At 39.0% G+C, this 24490-nt stretch overlaps 1 protein-coding gene across 2 annotated transcripts in view; it reads left to right on the forward strand.

Moving 5' to 3' along the window:
• The window catches only part of atp2a3 (ATPase sarcoplasmic/endoplasmic reticulum Ca2+ transporting 3), a 117787-nt gene that overhangs the window by 56183 nt on the left and 37114 nt on the right, over positions 1-24490 (forward strand). For both annotated transcript variants that reach the window (XM_057820220.1, XM_057820219.1), the window contains exons 4-8: positions 10351-10455; positions 13806-13944; positions 20320-20400; positions 22143-22228; positions 22673-23137. In XM_057820220.1, the coding sequence (XP_057676203.1) occupies positions 10351-10455; positions 13806-13944; positions 20320-20400; positions 22143-22228; positions 22673-23137 (876 nt within the window). The remainder of the gene's footprint in view (positions 1-10350; positions 10456-13805; positions 13945-20319; positions 20401-22142; positions 22229-22672; positions 23138-24490) is intronic.

Genomic DNA, 24490 nt, shown 5'->3' on the forward strand with positions numbered 1-24490 from the left:
GAAACAAGGGAGCCGGTCAAAAGGTTTATTGAATACAGTGATCCCTCACTACTTTGTGCTTCAAACTTTGCGCCCTCAGTCCATCGTGGATTTTTTTTTTTTTTTTTAATTAAAAAATAATAATAAATAAATGCAGTATTTTATACAGCTATCTCGATCGGATCACGGAGTCTCTCATTCTCGTTCCTGCCACTTTTCCTGGTCAGGCAGTGCACTGGAGTTGCTTATTAAAGTTAACGACAATTGATAGACGTTATGGTTTGATCTTGCCAGAGACGCTTGGAAGCCGAAACTTTAAAGCGCTGCATGCGTCAATCATCGTTTAACCAGTTAAACAGTTGCCGTGGCAACTCATTATGTGTAAATGAGCAGCTTGAGCGGATTTAAGTGGACTCATTCAATGACGCATTTAATAAAGTAAAGCCTTTTTTTTACTTTATTTTGGTTTGAAAATAATTTGGTGGGACTGTAACATGTTTAAAACTTATCATAATTATTACATTTGAAGTGCTTAAAACCATTTATTAAAATACATACAGTGCCTTGCAAAAGTATTCGGCACCCTTGAACTTGCAACCTTTCGCCACATTTCAGGCTTCAAACATAAAGACATGAAATTGAATTTTTTTGTCAAGAATCAACAACAAGTGGGACACAATCGTGAAGTGGAACAACATTTATTGGATAATTTAAACTTTTTTAACAAATAAAAAACTGAAAAGTGGGGCGTGCAATATTATTCGCCCCCTTTACTTTCCGTGCAGCAAACTCACTCCAGAAGTTCAGTGAGGATCTCTGAATGATCCAATGTTGTCCTAAATGACCAATGATGATAAATAGAATCCACCTGTGTGTAATCAAGTCTCCGTATAAATGCACCTGCTCTGTGATAGTCTCAGGGTTCTGTTTAAAGTGCAGAGAGCATTATCAAAACCAAGGAACACACCAGGCAGGTCCGAGATACTGTTGTGGAGAAGTTTAAAGCCGGATTTGGATATAAAAAGATTTCCCAAGCTTTAAACATCTCAAGGAGCACTGTGCAAGCCATCATATTGAAATGGAAGGAGCATCAGACCACTGCAAATCTACCAAGACTCGGCTGTCCTTCCAAACTTTCTTCTCAAACAAGGAGAAAACTGATCAGAGATGCAGCCAAGAGGCCCATGACGACTCTGGATGAACTGCAGAGATCTACAGCTGAGGTGGGAGAGTCTGTCCATAGGACAACAATCAGTCGTACACTGCACAAATCTGGCCTTTATGGAAGAGTGGCAAGAAGAAAGCCATTTCTCAAAGATATCCATAAAAAGTCTCGTTTAAAGTTTGCCACAAGCCACCTGGGAGACACACCAAACATGTGGAAGAAGGTGCTCTGGTCAGATGAAACCAAAATTGAACTTTTTGGCCACAATGCAAAACGATATGTTTGGCGTAAAAGCAACACAGCACATCACAAGGCACCCTGAATCACCCATCACCCTGAACACACCATCCCCACTGTCAAACATGGTGGTGGCAGCATCATGGTTTGGGCCTGATTTTCTTCAGCAGGGACAGGGAAGAGGGTTAAAATTGACGGGAAGATGGATGCAGCCAAATACAGGAACATTCTGGAAGAAAACCTGTTGGTATCTGCACAAGACCTGAGACTGGGAGGGAGATTTATCTTCCAACAGGACAATGATCCAAAACATAAAGCCAAATCTACAATGGAATGGTTCAAAAATAAACGTATCCAGGTGTTAGAATGGCCAAGTCAAAGTCCAGACCTGAATCCAATCGAGAATCTGTGGAAAAAGCTGAAGACTGCTGTTCACAAACACTCTCCATCCAACCTCACTGAGCTCGAGCTGTTTTGCAAGGAAGAATGGGCAAGAATGTCAGTCTCTCGATGTGCAAAACTGATAGAAACATACCCCAAGCGACTTGCAGCTGTAATTGGGGCAAAAGGTGGCGCTACAAAGTATTAACACAAGGGGGCCGAATAATATTGCACGCCCCACTTTTCAGTTTATTTGTTAAAAAAGTTTAAATTATCCAATAAATTTTGTTCCACTTCACGATTGTGTCCCACTTGATGTTGATTCTTGCCAAAAAATTAAAATTTTATATCTTTATGTTTGAAGCCTGAAATGTGGTGAAAGGTTGCAAGGTTCAAGGGAGCCGAATACTTTTGCAAGGCACTGTATATACATAAAAGTGTTTTTTTTTATTTTTATTATTATCATACTTTGAGGGGAAAAAAGTGAAAAATGAAAAAATAAAAAACTATTACATATCTCTTTCCAATGGTAAATTTCTGAATATATACATTAAACACAAACAAAAAAAATTAAATGTACAGACAAAACACGCAATCGCAAAAAAGAAGGATAACAAAAAGGGGCTGTAACAACAGGTCGACACGGATTATAAAACTAACCCGAGGGTAAACTAAGGTGGTAGGCAAATAAGCCAACAAGGTAAGAAAACAAACTGACACAAAACCACTCAAATACCTGCACAAGGTAGAGGATTTCAAACGAGGGCGGCTGACAAACAAAGGCAGTAACGAGACGGATAATAGGCCCGAGAGTACAAAATCGTCTGATGGCGACCAGCAAGACAATATCTCGGCAACCCTTCCTTGGGTGTGCTGATGAGACTGGACAAATCTGTGTCCAGGGAACACCGCCCACACTCTGTAATGAGAACAATGACCAGGCACCGAATGTGACAAATAAACCTATAACAAATTTTTGAATGAATGCGACATGGTTTTTTTGACCCTTTCTTTTATACCGTATTGGCCCGAATATAAGACAGTGTTTTTTGCATTGAAATAAGACTGAAAAAGTGGGAGTCGTCTTATATTCGGGGTCTAGACATTATACCCATTCACGACGCTAGATGGCGCCAGATATCATTGAAGCGAATGCTGAACTTGAATAATTTTCTATCATGACAGATCTCAGCTACTCTCAAGTTTAACCAGTTTGCATAATTTTATTGCAATGTGTTTCCATATTCAGATTTGTTTCAAGACTACAGTAACAGTTAGACCTCACTTTGATGGTTAATGCAGTTATTACAATTTTGTTGTTTTATCACAATAGATTGGCTTCTGTTTTTTTAAATATAAATAAACCATTCATTTACGAATGTGATTGCACTTTAGTTTACATATTTAAATGTTCAGATTTGAATGAGGCAAAATGACGTGTTTTCTTTCATATATATTGTTATAATCATTTGTTTCAGATGTACTGTAATTTTCTGTATAAAAATTAATTTGGTGTTCAAAAAGTTCTTTTTTTTTTTTTTTTCTTCAAACTTGAGTCTTGAAAAAGAGGGGGTCGTCTTATAATCAGGGCCGTCTTACATTCCAGCCAATACGGGAATTAAAAAAAAAAAAAAAAAAATCAGTGTGCGAGTATGTTTTTTTTCTTTTTAAATAAAATAAAAATAAATACAGATTTCAAATGTAATACAAAACTATTAAATTATTGGCTGCCAATCGTTCCTTCATCCCTCCCAATCAACATGAGATTGGATGTCTAGCGCTGTCAATGGCAGCCAGTGAGTAAAGGGTTAAACTTAAAAAGCGCGCTTTAAGAAGATTTTTAAGATTGTACACAGAAACACTTTGGACAGTGATAAAGGGCAAATGAGAGTTTGAGTCAATCAGCTGTGTAAAGTGCTGCAGTAATTATAGTGTAATGGTGCCTAAAATGTCAAGGTCATTCTTTTTTTTTCCCAGGAAGTTTCAGAGTTGTGAAATGGATCGGCAATTCCACTAACAAATGGCAGATTTGGTGTCTTAATTGTTTATCAATGAAGCATTGAAATGAGCTTTAATGCAGTTTGATTGCTGCAGCTGCCAGTGCACCGGGGAGCTGTTCGCCATTTGTCACACGTCTCGCAACATAAAATGTTTGCGAGTGTGAGCAGAGCAAAGTCAAAACAAAGTGGTTATCAAAGCAGCTTTCAATACTCAAGAAAACTTTCAATGCCATTGACGATGATAGAGGTTTAATCACGTGGAATTTAAAAACTTGTTAGGGTTCATGAAACTGAGAAGATCCAAAGGTAGACGACGGCACGACTGACTGTGATCAACATTTTATTGTTGCTAAAATATGGAGCATTCGGACAGGCATGAGGTAGACAAGGTTCAGGGGAAACTCAGGCTTGAGACAGGTCAGCTGGACTAGATCTGGCGCCGAGGTGAGGCCTCCACTGGCTTTCCAAGGCTGCTGATTGCGATAGTCTGAGTTGAGTTGATGAATTTATTTTGGGGCATTTAACATCCTTTCCTGTTGATTTACGGTCACTTCCTTTTCTTTTTGGGGCATTTACAGGTCACCTCCTGTTGATTTTGGGTTACTGAAAACGAAGTGACTCAAGAATGTCCCCAAATGAATCGGAAATGACTCAAAATCAATAAGATAGTAACGTGTTACATGTACTCCACTACATTTACTTGAGTAACTTTTTGAGAAAAATGTACTTCTAAGAATAGTTTTACTAAGCCATACTTTTTACTTGAGAACATTTGTGATGAAAAAAGCTAGCCCTGAAACGAATACTCGAGCAACTCAAGTAACTCGAGTTTAAAAACTGATCCGAGTAATTTTATTCACTTCAAGGAATTGTTTAATTTTGCCAGCTCTCAGCATCAAGTTTTGCCTGGACTACTTTTATTGTGGGACAACGTGCTGATGTCACGCGCGTAGAGGAAGAAGCAATTAAAAAAAATTTACTGCAGCCGACAGCCGCTACAAACTACGCCGACGTTGCTAAAAACTAGCCGGCATGATGCTACGGTGGTAGCAGGTAGCGTCTGATGCGTGTCATAGATTTCACATGTGTGTTGAAGTAGATGCGAAATGACAGAGTCAGCAGTGTTAGTAAACAGCCGCCATCTTAAAGCAGTAGACTTCTCAGCGCTAATAAATAAGATTAACGTTACTGTCACTCGCTCATGTAACGTTAGACCTGCGGAGGGCCAGCTTTCTATTAATTATGACCACTGTCGGTGCGTGGCTAACGTGTCTCACATACAGGCTTTATTTAATCTGTGAAAACGGCGCTGGAGAGTGATGAGGGTGTAAAATAAAAACTTAATAATGCTAACTGTCAATTTTAGCCCAATAGTCATTGCTGGATAAAACACCAAGGTGCATTGGTCCCTGATGTGCTCCAATACAGCAGGTATCATACTGTAACGTTGACCAAGAGTCACCCGGTTCATTAGGTTGGAATTATTTTTTACGGAACTTGTGGAGCAACCAACACACGACTGCTGTCTGCCGCAGCTGACGCACACGCACCTTCCAGAACGACAACAACAACAGGAAGGTACGTCTCTCGCTCTCCCGCACGCCACGCGGTGCATTCAGGAACGCATGCAAATATCCCCGCCATATTATAACCTGATATGTTACAATACATTTATTTTGAAAAAACTCAAAATTCTATCAGGACTTGCAGTTTAGACTAACTTCAAACTTAACTAGAACTTAAAAATAGCTTGATACAAATGGAAATTCAATTGAAACACTTGGGAAAAACACCTAACTTTTAAGTGATCTGTGTTATCAAGCGTAATGGAATTTTTAGGTAAGAAATATATATATTTTTTTTTTATAAGATCTAAAAGTTTTTTGAGTGAAAGCAGTGAATTAGTCTTTTTTTTTCTCATTCTAGTCACATCTGAGATGCAATTGTTGTTGTCGTTGTTCAACAATGTACATCAAAAATAAAGAGTGATTGACTGAAAATGGTTCAATATTAGATGAAATGTCTTCTCATGTATATCAACAATTGCTCTTTACCAAAATTTTTTTTTATCCGATTACTCCATTAATCGATAGAATTTTCAGTCGATTACTCGATTACTAAAATATTCGATAGCTGCAGCCTTTAAAAAAAAAACGCTACTCTTACTCAGCTACTTGGGGCCACACAAGAGTCATTAAATTTTTCCTCTTTCTACATATTACATTTATAATTTTTTTTTGCTAGCGATGCAATTGCCAAGAGTAGCGCGACTAATTTCACCAATGAGACGTTGCAACAATAATCACCTGACTCCATTACACCAATCAGACACAAGCATGGCGTTCTATGATCACGCAAGCCTGTTCAATAACGCGTCTTTAAAGCACCATAACAAATGAAGTATTTGATATGGAGCACTGCCCTCAACATGAATCGAAATCGTAGATTTTAAACTCTCTCCCAGTTTTTATTTGGCACTGATTGACCACGGAAAACCAGAGATATGATCCTTTTAATTTCATAATAGTAACTATGACGTAACTACAGTTTTCAGTACTCAAACTAGAAGCTATTTTTTCCACTAGAGGGCAGGGCACTCATGCTCTTTGGACGAATAATGCTTAATTTCTGTTTTTTTCCTCTCTTATTCTTTCTCTGATTTAAAAAAAAAAAAAAAAAAATTCTTTGTCTTAATGTGGTTATGTAATGGGTTAGTGTACAGCAGGGTTCGGGAACCTTTTTGGCTGAGAGAGCCATGAACACCACATATTTTTAAATGTAATTCTGTGAGAACCATACAATATGTTTAAAACTAAAAATAAAACTAACTAAAAAGACTAACTTACTGAAATTAATGTGTGCATTTTATGTAATTTCAACACTTTTAAAATAAAATATGGCTACGTTCATACTGCAGGTCTTAATGCACAAATCCGATTTTTTTCGTGTTTTTCCGACTCGAGTGAGGCATGAACTTGACGTTCTAAACGGGACAAGTCACATAGAAGTGGACCACTTCAAATCTGATATGGGTCACTTTCGTACGTGGTTTAAATCCGATCTGGGCCTCATTTTTCCTGAATGTTGCGGCGGTCTGAACTGGCACGTCTCCCAAATCGCAATTCATGCAGCAATTACATCATCAAATAGCGAGAGAGATTGCGCTCTACAGTAGCGGTGCAGCTGTCCGTTAGCGCCTAGCTTGCCTTGAACATGGCTTTTCAGAAACGGTCGGGCTTGGCAACAGTCTTAAAAAAATAAAAATGGGTTGAGGATAAGCCTGTTAATGATCTGTTTTCTCTATGCTCTCCATGAGCAATATTTCAAGATTGCTCACACGGCCAAGAGTCGGGGCAAACTGCCCGTATGTATGTGTGTGACATGCACAGACAGTGCGTGCATGCTATCGATTTACAGAAACTTTGAATATAAGCCTAAACGGGAATTATTTCTGTTATTTGTATCCTCTTTTTTGAAATCAAAATATGATCGCCCCGGAATGACGGATGACAGCCAGCATGTGTAGTCATTTGTTTTAATGCTCCTGCGCATGCAGGTCTTTTTGCTCGGCGCGTGTCGGTCTGCCAATTAGTGAGCATGCGTAATACTGAGACAAGACTGAAAAAAGCAGTTTCTGTTCCTGCACCCCTCTTTAAAATAAACTGCTGTTTTTTAAGCCAAAAGAACTGTTGTGTTTGAAGGAACAATATGTCTATATGCTGCCAAAGCAGATTAAAGGTGCATGAAGTCCCCAAACTATTTTTAATTTGTCAGTTTTACCCTGAAAACCCCCATTTACAGACGTCGCGCAACCGTTTTTGTTTCAACCCAGCCATAAAGAGATATATTTATTATTTAAAATGTCTGTCATTTTTAGCTTAGAATCATTATTCGATGTCTAATATTTTGTTTGAAAAAAAAAGAAAGACTTAAAAAAAATTATTCACTTGCATATTTTAAACTTTTAAACAAATTACGCCACAATGAAGAAAATGGTGTCAGTAAATAAGTCATATACATATATCTACATCATAACTATGGCTTAATTTTATTTTACTTTTGTTTTTGTTACTGTCACATCTTCCCTGATATGTTCGATGATAAATAATTGATCCAAACAAAGAAAAATGGGGGGGAAAAAGTTTAAAAGGGTAGATACAGTGGGGAGAACAAGTATTTGATACACTGCCAATGGGTTTTCCCAATTTTAATGACTGAAAAAGTCATGAAAAATTTAATGACTCTTGTGTAGCCCCAAGTAGCTGCCAATGGGTTTTCCCATTGGCAGTGTATCAAATACTTGTTCTCCCCACTGTATATAAAAAGGAACATCTCGACCACTCCTTGATGTCTGCGATTTCCGCATCGCGACCCTTGTTACATTACCATGTTTCACCCATAAAATCCCCCAAAAATCCGGCTGTGGCCATTCACATCTGTGTCTTGACACTCAATGATACATGGTACATGGAGTTTTTGGATGGAAAAGAGGTAAGTACGCGATAATATCAATAATAATTAGGGCTGTCAAACGATTAAAATTTTTAATCGAGTTAATTACAGCTTAAAAATTAATTAATCGTAATTAATCGCAATTAATCGCAATTCAAACCATCTATAAAATATGCCATATTTTTCTGTAAATTATATATATGTATTCTGTAAAATAAATTGTTGGAATGGAAAGATAAGACACAAGATGGATATATACATTCAACATACGGTACAAAAGGACTGTAGTGGGCATTTCACTCTACTGTCATTTAAATCTGTCTATGCTGTCCTCACTCCGAAGCGTCTACTTTTTCCAAAGCTAGACAGCTAGTGAACGACGCCTTAATAATTAGACTTCTTCCTTTTTCATCTGATTTATTAATAAAATGGCCTCAAACCATTTCCTCTTTAGACCGTCGTAAAACCACAAAAAAAAGTACACAAGCATTGCATTAGCAACAACGTTAGCTTAGCACGCTATACAGGTTCACTAAACATAAACAAAAAGCATCTCATACAAAAAATATTCGCTTACTAACATAATATGTACATTCTTTACAACAACCATACTTACAGACAAATCTTGTCCAAGGATCATATAAGCACAACATTATCAGCCCGAGACGTCGTGCAGCCATAAAGAACTGGAAAGAAAACAATAAAACATGTCGCAAAGCGACCACAAGAGTTCGGTGTTGGACAGCACAAAAAGTCTTGCTGTAAAACTTACCAAAAGGCAGAATACTTACTGAGCGGGACATGTGCGTAAATTGCGTCAAATATTTTAACGTGATTAATTTAAAAAATTAATTACCGCGCGTTAACGCGATAATTTTGACAGCCCTAATAATAATAATATATAATTTAAATCATCGCGTCTTTAATTATGCCAGTTAGGGTTTTGCTGTTTACATTTTTTTAAATTCCCCCAGAAAATTGAGATTTTAAGCTTTCCAATGATGTAACACACATTGCGTATAGGACAATTTTGAAATTTGGACAAATTGGGGGTTTCAGAGCGGAACTTCAAGTCACCTGAGTGTTTTACGACATATATATTTCAAAGGAAGTGGTATCGGAATGGTATCTGTATCGGCCGATACTGCAAAGCCAAGTATTGGGGCCAAAAAATGGTATTGGTGCAACAGTAGTATTTTCACCACGGAATATAAGAGAACTAAAAGACTATAAAGTGGTTTTGGCACCCTGCTTGAATTACTTTTATTAACCGTCGATGGGATGTTGTGCTTGTCGATGCATTTACACCATCGATGACATTAACTTCGTCCACTGGTTGGGACAGCTCTAGACTGATCCCAATGAAGTGTGGTAGGTATATTCGAGAGATGTTTACACGTCAATCCTCGCAGACATATTTTGGAATTTTTCTTACATCAGACCTGATTAAATATTTGAAGAATTATAGCTAGGAGTTGGCCTGTAAAGTGTCATCCTTCTGTTGCTAGATCTAATTTTTGGTAAAAACAGCAACAATAAAACTTTTTTTTTTTAATCATCCGCAATAAAAAACTAAAAATTCATTAATAACATGGATTTATCACCCAGGCCTCCCAATGTTGCAGTTTTGAATGTTTGCTGTCGTTTAACTCTATTTACTGTTGAAAAACAAGCCTGTGGCGTTTTTCCCCTCTCATTCAAATGTTGAGTTAGTCAAGTCATACACTTTAGCTTTACTGCTTTTGGCTAAATACATCATAATACAGTGCTGAATAGTGATGCAAAGGTTACGCTAAATCATCGTTTGATGATGAAATATGGCAGTATTTTGTTTTGTATGACACCGAGGTAGCAAGCAAGTACCACAGCATGAACATTGACGATGATAGACGTCCAATCTATTGGCTATTCGCTGCCACCCTCCCACATCAAATGGATTGGACGTCTAGCGCAGCCAATGAATTTAATGTTATGATCATGTCTTACTGGAGCCACAGCTGTTCCACCGAAATTACATTTTCATTGCTGTATCAACCTTGGCCTGCTGGAGTACATTTTTCCATCCAAACGCCAACGACTTAAGCCTCGGCTGTGTGATGAGAGAGTTCTGACTCTGTGTACTGCATGTTTGTCTAGGTGTTGGCTTTATTTGAGGAGGGTGAGGAGTCAGCCACCGCCTTTGTTGAGCCTGTCGTCATCCTCCTTATCCTCATCGCTAATGCCGTCATTGGTGTCTGGCAGGTGAGATATGCTTCTCTTCTCTTAAACACAAACAGGACAGTGGAACTAAACATCATGCAGTCAACTCTGCATTCATTCATGTGTTTAAATTACGCCAGGATCACATTAACACTATAATTACAAGCACATTGTAATGCACTTTGGTTACTGCCACCGAAACAAGCATAGGTTTGTCATTTGGTTTTAAAGGAATACAGCACAACCCTAGAAGATATGAGCAAAGAGCAGTACCACTATTTGAGCAGTACTGGTCTATACTGTATAATGTACAGTACTTTTAGGCAGTGGAAACCCTGCTATTTACTTGGAATAGGCACGGAGATTTATGAGTATTTGACATTCTGAAAATGTTTATACTGTATTTACCTATAAATCGTACAACATGGATTTGTCTAAATTAATTTGAAGATAGATCTTGGGCACCAAGTTTCCATCCCATGGTGTAACTTTTATTGCAATAAAACAAACATCAGTAACTGTACTGTACTTACACTCTTAATATAAATATGTGTAATTTGACATATCCCAATACCTGTGGATTATTTTATTGTTTGTAGCCCTTAACAAGTTTAACAAGTCTCTCCATTAGGCACTCATTGGCTGCCATTGACAGGGCTCGACGTCTAACCCAGTGTTTTCCCCAACCTTTTCTGAGTCATGGCACGTTTTTACATAGGAAAAAATGTCGCGGCACACTACAAACCAAAAACGTTCCAAAATTACTCTCTGTACAGTATATTTAATTATCCAATAATTTCTCAATATTTATTCTAACTCAGTGTAACTTGAGCCTGTTTAGATGAACACAAAGCCGATATCCTGGCTGGAATTGAAGAAAGACTCACACAAAGCTCTTCTTCAACAGCTCTCTGTCTCTCTGTTTTTATTTATTTATTTATTTATTTTATCGCAGTTAGGCTTGAAAAGCTCAGACTTACAGTGGGGCAAATAAGTATTTAGTCAACCACCAATTGTGCAAGTTCTCCTACTTGAAAAGATTAGAGAGGCCTGTAATTGTCAACATGGGTAAACCTCAACCATGAGAGACAGAATGTGGAATTTTTTTTTAAAGAATTTATTTCCAAATTAGAGTGGAAAATAAGTATTTGGTCACCTACAAACAAGCAAGATTTCTAGCTGTCAAAGAGGTCTAACTTCTTCTAACGAGGTCTAACAAGGCTCCACTCGTTACCTGCATTATGGCACCTGTTTTAACTCACTATCGGTATAAAAGACACCTGTCCACAACCTCAATCAGTCACACTCCAATCTCCACTATGGCCAAGACCAAAGAGCTATCGAAGGACACCAGAGACAAAATTGTAGACCTGCACCAGGCTAGGAAGACTGAATCTGCAATAGGTAAAACGCTTGGTGTAAAGAAATCAACTGTGGGAGCAATTATTAGTAAATGGAAGACATACAAGACGACTGATAATCTCCCTCGATCTGGGGCTCCATGCAAGATCTCACCCTGTGGTGTCAAAATGATAACAAGAACGGTGAGCAAAAATCCCAGAACCACACGGGGGGACCGAGTGAATGACCTACGGAGAGCTGGGACCACAGTAACAAAGGCTGCTATCAGTAACACAATGCGCCGCAAGGGACTCAAATCCTGCACTGCCAGACGTGTCCCCCTGCTGAAGAAAGTACACGTCCAGGCCCGTCTGCGGTTCGCTGGAGAGTTTTGGATGATCCAGAAGAGGACTGGGAGAATGTGTTATGGTCAGATGAAACCAAAATAGAACTTTTTGATAGAAACACAGGTTCTCGTGTTTGGAGGAGAAAGAATACTGAATTGCATCCGAAGAACACCATACCCACTGTGAAGCATGGGGTTGGAAACATCATGCTTTGGGGCTGTTTTTCTGCAAAGGGACCAGGACGACTGATCTGTATGAAGGAAAGAATGAATGGGGCCGTGTATCGAGAGATTTTGAGTGGAAATCTCCTTCCATCAGCAAGGGCAATGAAGATGAGACGTGGCTGGGTCTTTCAGCATGACAATGATCCCAAACACACAGCCAGGGCAACTAAGGAGTGGCTTCGTAAGAAGCATTTCAAGGTCCTGGAGTGGCCTAGCCAGTCTCCAGATCTCAACCCCGTAGAAAATCTGTGGAGGGAGTTGAAATTCCGTGTTGCCCAACGACAGCCCCAAAACATCACTGCTCTAGAGGAGATTTGCTTGGAGGAATAGGCCAAAATACCAGCAACAGTGTGTGAAAAGCTTGTGAAGCGTTACAGAAAACGTTTGGCCTCCATTATTGCCAACAAAGGGTACATAACAAAGTATTGAGATGAACTTTTGGTATTGACCAAACACTTATTTTCCACCATGATTTGCAAATAAATTCTTTAAAAATCAAACAATGTGATTTTTTTTTTTTCCATATTCTGTCTCATGGTTGAGGTTTACCCATGTTGACAATTACAGGCCTCTCTAATATTTTCAAGTGGGAGAACTTGCACAATTAGTGGTTGACTAAATACTTATTTGCCCCACTGTATCAGACAGGGGGACTTTAGCAATGTCTTTAACCGCATCAGGGCCGAGCATCTCGCTGACAATTACTTTGCAGGCAGGTAGTATTAATTTCTCTGCCACAGTGTGGGACTTTTTTAAATTTTGCAAAAAGTTCATCAACAAGGTAACTGGCTTTGATGGCTTTCTCATTTACCTTTGTAGTTTTTCTCAACAAAAAAAAGTTGCCTGTTTCTCTGTGTCTTCACGAAGGCAAACAAAATAGTCCATCGACTTGTTTTCAAGCGACGGGTGTTTCGTTTGGAGATGACGTTTAAGCTTGCTTGGCACCGTGGCGCTGTTGGAGAGTTGCTTGTGTCGCATTCATGAAATGCTCAGATTTCTAACTATCGGCCACCTTGCTGTCCTTGTGTTGGAATAAAACACAGGGGGACGACAGTGGGAGAGAAGGGAAGAACGCTGAAAATATAAACAGGAGTAGTATTAACACCCACAAAATGCATGCCAACTCCTTATTAAAATGTTTGCCATGATCCCAGTATCTGACATGACATAAAACACGTAGCTTACTCACTTCCCCGTCCGTCCAATGGTTGCTCCATTATATTTCACACCTGTTTTGCCCATTCTTCGCGGTGAACAGGATCTTTTTGAAACCCAGAAAGGCTCACACCACTCTCCCTGGTGTAGCAACAAAAGCCTGCAGCACAATGGGCTGGCGTGACGTGGAAAAAAAACCAAATTAATCTGCAAAATCAGCTTGATCCGCAGTCCAATCAAACGATATATCGTTCAGGCCTATTGTCTACGTTTGCTTTTGGCACTGACTTGACAACTTTTTACCCGACTCATCTCTTTTGAACAGGAGCGAAATGCTGAGAATGCCATTGAGGCGCTTAAAGAGTATGAACCCGAAATGGGAAAGGTGTACCGCATGAACCGTAAGGCCGTGCAGAGAATCAAAGCCAGGGACATTGTTCCAGGGGATGTAGTAGAAGTAGCAGGTAAGCACCCAACCAAACCCTTGGAGAGGCTCATTTATTCTTCCGCATGGCTTTTTCTGAGGTGCAGCAGGTGTGCTTTTGCCCCCGCCAGCTTGCGCAAAACCATTCATGAGAGTGGAAATATCAGAGCTAAGTTGCATAACAGTGTTTCCCCGGATATGCAGGTGCCAGGACTACGGTCCAGCAAGGTTTTTTTGTGTGTGGTTCTTTGTAAGTGGTTGTGGTCTTCCCTTGAGTTTGAGGCCCAGTTTAACTTTCCACAGCTTTCCACTTCCCTTTGCTTTCCATACTCTCAGTCTTACCACCTGGATGTTTGTCAGGTCTTCACTCATTCTCACCCGCTATAAACTAGCCTGTGTGTGGGCAGTCCTCATAAAAAAAGAAAAAAAGTGCTGCTGTCATTCTGGTTTCTGCATGTGAGTATACCAGACTTTCATGCAGGAATTTTGTATTTTTTCTCTTAAATGTTTTGACTACATTCATATAAAACAAGGGTCTCAAACCTACAACTCAGGGGCCATTTGCTGCCCACGGGACAATATTTTGCAGCAGCCATCTGACATTCAATTGTAGTTCAGTGATCCCTCGTTTTTCGCGTTAATGGGCACCAGAACCCGCCACGGTAAGTGAAAAACCGCAAAGTAGCGTTATTTTGTGTTCAATGTATTTATTCAGATTTAGCAATGGAAAGAGATACATTTATCCGCGACCCTCGTGACGAAAAAGCGGCATGGACAATGAATGAATGAATGAATGAAAGAGATACATTTAAGACATAATTGACATAATGTTTATAATTAAGAAGAAAAAAAACTTTTAAGTGTATACATATATATATATATATATATAATATATATACATACCAGGGGTTGCGTTAACCGAATATTTTCCGTCGTTGACCGGTTTTTTAAAATGGTGACGGAAAAAACTGAAGTCCATCCGTCATTTTGACAGGTTGCAATTCACACCCCAGACCACAGGGTGGCAAGTGAGCATATTAATGAGCTATTGTCTCTCTTGATGCATGACGTCGTTGGCCTTACTCGGAAAAATGTCAAGGCAACTGAGTGTTTGCCTGGCACGGCCAGACTGTTCTCCCTGTATTTTTCAAACACTGAGAGAAAAGTCTGGGACACAGCCTCTCGAGTAGGTACAAAATCAATCGACAAATCAGATTTGTTTATTTGCGTGACGTGGTCTTCACGAGCAACGTCACTCTTGCGCGCTGAAAGTCGTCTCTACAACAACACGGATGGCGGGAGAGCCGACAATATGTTCCAATCCTCGGTAAATTCAGTTTTAAATGACCAAAAACACATCGACATGAGTCGTTGACAAGTCTGTCTCGCGCTAGCCATGTTGAATAAACTCCGTTCTCCTCGTATGTTTACTTCCGCGCAAGTCCCTCGTCTTGCCCTCGTCGCTTTGCTAACGGCACGTCTGCCCGTCGCTGATTGGTGCACTCTGCTGTCTGTTTGCCTCTTGTTAAGCTTGTTCGGACAGAATATTAATTAATAATGAATGAAAACTAAATACTATTGAATATGTCATTATTATCATTTTAAAAATGTAACTGACGGGTAAAAATAGATTATGACCCGATTTTTATGACACTGTCAGTCAAAATGACAGACAACGAAAAAGTCTAGCGCAACTTCTGATACATACATATATATATATATTACTGCTGTCAAATTTATCGCGGTAACGGGCGTTAATTACGTTTTTTAATTAACCACATTAAACTATTTGACGCATTTAACGCATTCGCGGAATGACCCACTCATGCATTGCCTCAAACAGATTACAATGACGCCGTTTTTTGCACATTGAGAGCTAAGAGGTAGAGAAATGCTAATGGACACAAGCGTTCATTGGACCGTGACGTTCATTGGCATAAGCACAAAGTACAATGGAAGGTTAGGTTAGCAGCACCCAAGCACTCACAGAGCTATGTTTCTCATTTTAAAATAACAATCACTTATTAGTACCAATATACATTAATAACTATTAATTAATGAACTAATGTAGATGTGAATTAATGTTAAGTAATGTATTATATATATTATATATTATAACCGAACCTTAAGTATGGTATTATTTCACATGAACGTACCTCATAAGTATTAATTAACCTTAATTAACCATTACTGAATGTGTTTTTACCCTTATTGTAAAGTGTAGCACATGTGTCCCCTAAGAAATTATAAATGCTTAACCCCCCCCCCCCCCCCCCCTTAACTTTTATTAACCATTACTGAATGATTTTTGGACCCTTATTGTAAATATAGCACATGTGTCCCTTAACTAAGAAATTATAAATGCTTAAATTAACAAACCCTAACCCTATATAGGCCTTTTTTTTAATTTTTTTTAATTTTACCAAACTATTAGTTACTGTCTGGTTATGCATTAACTAATGCATTAACTAATGTTAATTAATATATTACTAAATGTTAAATAATGGATTATATGAATTATTGTAACATTACTTAAACATTAGTTATTGTCTTAAAATGCATTAACCAATGCATTAACTTAATGCATTAACTCATGTTAATTAATATACTAATAAACGTTAGATAAGGGATTAAAATGAATTATTGTAATGTTACTTAAACATTAGTTACTGTCTAAAAATGCATTAACTAATGTTAATTAAGGGACCCTTAATGTAAAGTGTTACTGAAGTACTTACTAGTGTCCAATGCATACATAAAATAGTATTTTCAAACTCCACAGCAGCATCCAGATGAGGAAAAAGAGCGCACAGGTTGTTGTCATGGTGATGCTGTGGCACCTACAGTGTGTGTGATGTAGCGGCACAGAGTAGTTTTGATACTTTACAACCTGCGTGAGCTTGTCTGTTGTGCTTGTTATGTACACGCATGTGCGTAGGAACTCGCCGGCTGCGACAAGCCCAAATTCCTAAGTACTATCGTAAACACTCATTAGGGAGGTATACAGAAGTTTTGCATTTATTCACAAAAATTATGTTAACTACCAGAATGTATAAATTGTGATTAACTAATCACTCCTAGTGGTATTCTACAAATCAATTCAATTGATGAGGCTAGCAAAAGCAAGAAATTAGGGTGAAACGAGCACCTTAACCCTTTGTAGGCCCACAACTTAAACTGGGAAGGACAAATTAATGTTCATAAACAAAAATAAATCTGTATCCCACTTCACTGTAGTGAACTCCCGGGCTTTTCCTCTACCTCAAATTACCCGGAGGTGGTTCCATTGGAATTTGATGTGTGGAGTGTAAAACAAACTGTATGGAAGTGTTGGGAAAGGACATCATTTGACCACAAATGCCTCTGAGGAGAGAAAATATAAATACATTTGCATAAGGTTCCACGCCTGCATTATACTTAACCTCTTGCTGGCAGTTCTGACCGCCGTTATGACACAGTCAAGTTTTGGAACTTTCCTTGAGGTTTTTAATGAAGTGGCTTCAGTAGTTTCAGTGTCAGGACTGTGTGAGGGTTTCCAGAAGTCCTGAAGAGATGGAAACCTATGCCGGGCTTCTCCTTCTCACAAGTCACTTGTGCGCTGCCAATTTATTATGAAAGATTAAGATTCTGACTGTCCACTTGTGTGAGATAAAGAGGGCAACCTGGATTGTGAGAGTGCATTGTGTTTTGTGATAGCACCAAAAAAAATTATGTATTATATAGTGGGCCAAATAAGTATTTTTGTCAACCACTAATTGTGCAAGTTCTCCCACTTGAAAATATTAGAGAGGCCTGTAATTGTCAACATGGGTAAACCTCAACCATGAGAGACAGAATGTGGGGAAAAAAAACAGAAAATCGCATTGTTTGATTTTTAAAGAATTTATTTGCAAATCATGGTGGAAAATAAGTATTTGGTCAATACCAAAAGTTCATTCCAATACTTTGTTATGTACCCTTTGTTGGCAATAACGGAGGCCAAACGTTTTCTGTAACTCTTCACAAGCTTTCCACACACGGTTGCTGATATTTTGGCCCATTCCTCCATGCAGATCTCCTCTAGAGCAGTGATGTTTTGGGGCTGTCGTTGGGCAACACGGACTTTCAACTCCCTCCGCACCCCGTGGCGTCAAAATGCTAACAAGAACGGTGAGCAAAAATCCCTAGTGAATGACCTCCAGAGAGCTGAGACCACAGTAACAAAGGCTACTATCAGGAACACAATGCGCCGCCAGGGACTCAAATCCTGCAGTGCCAGACTTGTCCCCCTGCTGAAGAAAGTACACGTCCAGGCCCGTCTGAGGTTCGCTAGAGAGCATTTGGATGATCCAGAAGAGGACTGGGAGAATGTGTTATGGTCAGATGAAACCAAAATAGAACTTTTTGGGAGAAACACAGGTTCTCGTGTTTGGAGGGAAAAGAATACTGAATTGCACCATACCCACTGTGAAGCATGGGCGTGGAAACCTCATGCTTTGGGGCTGTTTTTCTGCAAAGGGACCAGGACGACTGATCTGTGAAAAGGAAAGAATGAATGGGGCCATGTATCGAGAGATTTTGAGTGAAAATTACCTTCCATCAGCAAGGGCATTGAAGACGAAACGTGGTTGGGTCTTTCAGCATGACAATCACCCCAAACACACAGCCAGGGCAACAAAGGAGTAGCTTCATAAGAAGCATTTCAAGGTCCTGGAGTGGCCTAGCCAGTCTCCAGATCCCAACCCCATAGAAAATCTGTGGAAGGAGTTGAAAGTCCGTGTTGCCCAACGACAGCCCCAAAACATCACTGCTCTAGAGGAGATCTGCATGGAGGAATGGGCCAAAATACCAGCAACAGCGTGTGAAAAGCTTGTGAAGAGTTACAGAAAACGTCTGGCCTCCGTTATTGCCAACAAAGGGCACATAACAAAGTAGTGAGATGTACTTTTGGTATTGACCAAAGACTTATTTTTCACCATGATTTGCAAATAAATTCTTTAAAAATCAGATAATGTGATTTTCTGTTTTTTTTTTTTCACATTCTGTCTCTCATGGTTGAGGTTTACCCATGTTGACAATTACAGGCCTCTCTAATATTTTCAAGTGGGAGAACTTGCACAATTAGTGGTTGACTAAATACTTATTTGCCCCACTGTAGTGCACTCATTGGGTCTTCGTTCATTAGCCCCTCCAAGTCCAAATGGATTGGATGTCTAGTGCTGTCAATGGCAGCTAATGAGTTAATAGCCAGTACAGTCATCTCAGATTTTTTTTTTTTCAACAAAAAACATAATATAGTATTTTTTTTAAATGTTCAGATATGTGCATGTATACAAGTACAAATCTTTGTTTTCTTTATATAAATCTCATTTATATCAAAATAATGACATTTTCATAGCTTAAAAAACATTTATAAAAATATGGTGAAAAAAGGGAAAAACATATATTTGTCTCATTCCAGTGCTGTTAAATCTGAATCAATACATTGAACACACCCCAAAAAAATAGGAAAAAAATTTTGTGGGGGTTCTCATTACTCGTGAAAAACAAGTGATCACTGTATTATGGATTTTTATCATTTCAAATGTGTATTTTTTTTTTAATAAAAAAAAAGTAAATACTCACATATTCATTGTTTTTTTTTGTTTTGTTTTGTTTTGTTTTTAATGGAAAAAATGGCAAATGTCGTTATCATTCATGTATTAATTTGTAAAGGGTTTATTATTTTTATTAAAATAAAGTATGAATAAATTGTAAAATTGGAATTGAAACATGATCCTTCACAGCCGATTATCCCAATTAAAATCAATTGGACATCTATCATTGTCAATGGTAGGCAATGCGTTAAATCTTGTCAATTTCGTTCACTTCAAAATAAGGATTATTTATTTATTTATTTATTTATTTATTTATATTCTAAAATAACATTTAAGACCTGTCAACCACATATACAGGACGCATATGTGGAAATTTCAATTTTGGGTCATGTAGCCTTATATGACCCAAAATGTGCTGTCCAGGTATGTGTATGTCAGGTGTTTATGGGTTTTGTTTTTTATTATTATCAGAAATTACAAAGGCACTTGCCCTATAAAGAGTTACAGTAGAGTGACAAGGTGCCTTGCAGAAAAAGAGTGATAGAGCAGTGGGAATATGAGGGTAGGCGTTCTCTCGCTTGCTTTTGGCCAGTCCGGCCTTGGCCAACTTGAAGCTTGCAGCCATCTCCCACACAAACACAACCCACATTGCAGCCCACTCCCTCCCTTACTGTTTCAATTGCCCATAGGTGCTACCCAGAGAGGTTGAAGCAGTCTCTCTGCATTATTTCTAACCTTTTTTGTTTACCCCGCCAACACAGATTTTCTGATGCTCCTTAATGAGATGAATTATATATAAAATTTAAAACAACATTTTATGATTCTGGTTTTCATTTTAGTTGGTGACAAAGTTCCAGCAGACATCAGGGTGACGTCTATTAAATCCACTACTTTGAGAGTGGACCAATCTATCCTGACAGGTGAGGCACTTATATTCTGAATATTGTGTACATTGTCAAGATTTTGAAGATGACTATGAAATTGGAAACTGAATTTGCCTATGTGTAGACATGTGCTGATTACCGGTTACAAGGTATACCGTGGTATGAAAACGTCATGGTTTCAAAACTGCAAAAATTTTCCGTCATACCGTCCCATTGTTAATGTCCCAAAAATGCAGCGAGAAATCCCTCACTTGCAGCTGCAAGGCTCAACCCTCTCCCACCAGTTGTTGCTTAGTGTCACTGAGTCAGCTGTGCTACACGATGGCTGGAGGAGGTGAAACTCCTGAACTTTTTATCTCATCGAAGAAAACGAAATTGCTGGTATGGGAATACTTCGGCTACACAAAAGTTAGACAGCTGCGGCTTAGAGGAGGAGGACCAACTGGCATGTAAAACATGTTTGCGGAGGGCGGCTGCTGAGGAGGCATGGGCGTTACCGGAGGGGGGGCAGTGGCCACCCATGGACACGCTCTGCCCACCCAAAGAAAACTTGATGTAGTACTAATGGCAGTCTGGGCACCGCGTATGGTATCCCATTCATATAGTACTGATGTTTTCCAAGTTTTAACCTTTGCATTGTTACCTCCTCTTTCACCTTGAAAAAAAAATAAATGAAATTAAATGTTGGTTTTGTTCCTTGGGGGCGCTACACACATTTACGCATATTATTTATTTATTTATTTATTTTTACATTTTATCAGTTTTCACCAATGTTCACCTGGATGTTGAGTTTGGTGAGTTTTGAGGCATTCTGAAGGGGTCAAAGTAGGGCTCAAAGCATCAGCGGGACAAAGAATGACTGCTAGGGGGCGCTACATAGTGTATTTGGAATTTGTCTTGACACTGTATCAAAGATTGCACCGGTCTTGACCTGCCTGTCAATTTTAGTGCATTTTGAAGCATTCTAAGGGGGTCAAATTGAGCTCAAAGGGGCTGCGGAACAAAGAATAACTAATAATAATAATACTAAAACCGAGGAACCACAATAGGTTACCTTAAAAAAACATTGTCAGCTGCATGTCCATTCTATTCAGTTATGGATGTGTTCTAAGTCAAATAAAATAAAGTCTACTTTTATTTGTATAGACCAAATCAAACCAACAGCTATCTCATGGAGAAAACAAAACATGTTTTTAAGGTGCAGTAGCCCTACACTGGATTTTGACCTACTTGAGCATTGTAGCTCCCCCCCACGCAAGACTAATGCCCACCCACACCTGGCCTCCTGGTAACACCACTGTGAGGAGGCAATACCTCCAAAATAATTTCGCATTTATACAAAATTAAAGCTTTGTAAAAACTGTCAGGAATGTTTCCCACCAGCTTCGAGAGTTAACTCCAGTGTGTTTAGTGTGTCTAGCTGTGGTTAAATGGTTTTTTTCTCTCTGGCAACTGTCTGTGTTAAGAGAGTGTGTGTATAATGTAAACATGATACGAGTCATATATATATATATGCTTTTTATGGAAAATAATTCAATATCAAAGTCACACATTTTAGAGCTGTAATTTCAATACCGTGAAACCGTGATATTTTGGCTTAAGGTTGTCATACTGTCAGAATCTCATACCGGCACATGCCTACCTATATAGCACAATTTCATTGTCAGCTGAATGCATTCAGTTCTTTAATGCTAGCTAATGATGTTGTAAAATATCACCTTATTTATGTAATTCATTGTTTGATTTACACATGTATTCCTGTGCATTTTTTTCATAAGGGGAGTCTGTGTCCATCATCAAACACACTGACCCAGTCCCTGACCCAAGAGCTGTCAATCAAGACAAGAAGAACATGTTGTTTTCTGTGAGCAAAACCTCTGACCTGTTTTTTTTTTTTTTTTTGAGCGGGCTTGTGTGTTCAAGAACCCTTTTAAAAGGTACTAAATAGTGAATGTTATTGGATCAAAGCAAAAAATACTCAACCTTGTACGTAATTGATTACAATTTGGAACTAAATACTCATAAGTGAACAGAATGCCTCGAGTCTCCAAAAGCAACAACAGCAAGTTGTTCTCAAAGTGTTGCTAATTACCGATCAACTGGGATAAAGACTTGGCAGGTAAAAATCAACTCAGATCTCTTCATGTGCTCAACAAGCATTAACTTGTAGAAAAGTGATACTTCCAACACGTCCGTGGTGAATCTGACGCTTCTGTGTGTAGCTCGCAAGTTAGTTTCCTTCGCACGCTTTACATTCATGATGCTATGTAAATGCTTATCCTGACTGACATCACCTTTTTTTCCACAGGGCACCAACATCGCTGCCGGTAGGGCCACCGGCGTGGTGGTGGCGACCGGCGTGGCCACCGAAATTGGCAAAATTCGCAATCAGATGGCGTCAACGGAACAAGATAAGACGCCGCTGCAGCAGAAGTTGGACGAGTTCGGCGAGCAGCTCTCCAAGGTTATCTCCCTCATCTGCGTGGCCGTGTGGGCGATCAATATCGGCCACTTCGGGGATCCCGTCCACGGCGGTTCCTGGGTGCGGGGAGCTATCTATTACTTTAAGATAGCGGTGGCCTTGGCGGTGGCCGCCATCCCCGAAGGGCTGCCCGCCGTCATCACCACCTGCCTGGCCCTCGGGACCCGCCGTATGGCCAAGAAGAACGCCATCGTGCGCAGTCTGCCTTCAGTGGAGACCCTTGGCTGCACCTCTGTGATCTGCTCTGACAAGACAGGGACCCTCACCACCAACCAAATGTCTGTCTGCAGAGTAAGTTGCAATTACAACCTCAATGTGAATGCCATTGACGGCACTCGATGTCCAATCTATTTTGACTACCAACCCTTCCAGTTCAAATAGTTTGAATCTTAATTGACCATATGTGTTTGCATGAAACACTCTGCTATTATTTTTGTCCAAAACACCATTTATGATCATTAGCTGAAGAGTTCCCAGAGGTGTTTAATGGTGTTGATTACAGGGCTCTGAATCATGTTTGCTAATGCAAAACACACTATACAGCACAATTATGCTATTCAAAGGAGAAAGGTTTGCGCCGCAATCATGTAGGGAATTCTAAACACCATTATAATTGTGTTGTATAATTAATTTCGCATTACACACAAACACAAAAAGAGCTTAACCACAGTTATTAAAATAATTAAGTGAGGAAAATACTTTCAATCTGGTGCATATTTGGGACAACGCATACTAAATACAGTGTGGTTCATACAGTACAAGCTTTATTTGTAATCATTTGCCTTTCAAAAATTCATAGTTTTCAATTTCCAGCATGTGCATGAACAGGTTTGCTTCAGTTATTTTCCCACTCATAGCCAGCCAATTGTTTCTAAGCACAATTCATTATTTTGTTCAAAAGTCCAATAGCCATGAAGGCAAAGACTTTTGCAAGTTAGATAAAGTGCATACAGTATAATTACAATTAGGGATGTCCCGATCCAGGTTTTTGCACTTCCAATCCGTTACCGATAATTTTTTGCACTTCCGATCCGATACCGATACTGGCCGATACCGATACCAACCTATCTGAGCATGTGTTAAAGTTTAAAGTAGAGATGCACGATAATATCGGTCACCGATAATTATCGGCCGATAATGGCAATTATGACGTCACACAGATAATCCAGATAAAACGAAATTCAACCGATAATGCAATCCGATAATTATATACTTGATTTAGCCTCCAAATGTGCGCAATCAACAGTTTTGTCCACTTCTGCTAGTTTTAAGGAGGTGTTTTTGCAGTGTAGTAATGTGATATATGTTAGGAATGGCTTACTTTTAAAGGCATTTTTGTGCAACTTGGGTGTTTACTCTCTAAGTAATTGTTGCCAAAAGCTTACCATTACACATCATTGCCATTGTTTAGTTGTTGGAATTTACTACTTGTTCACATTTGATGTGGAAAAAAATAGGACTAAATTACATTTTTGCACAGTAACATTTGCTCTTTGTATACTTTAAAATTTTACACACATATTTGAATAGAATTATCGGCGTGAAATTATCGGTTATCGGGTTGAAGGGGCAGGAAATTATCGGTTATCGATATCGGTTGAAAAATGTATTATCGTGCGTCACTACTTTAAAGTTATTTAGCCT

This window comes from Corythoichthys intestinalis, chromosome 18 (assembly GCF_030265065.1).
Source record: "Corythoichthys intestinalis isolate RoL2023-P3 chromosome 18, ASM3026506v1, whole genome shotgun sequence".
Taxonomy (NCBI): Eukaryota; Metazoa; Chordata; class Actinopteri; order Syngnathiformes; family Syngnathidae; genus Corythoichthys; species Corythoichthys intestinalis.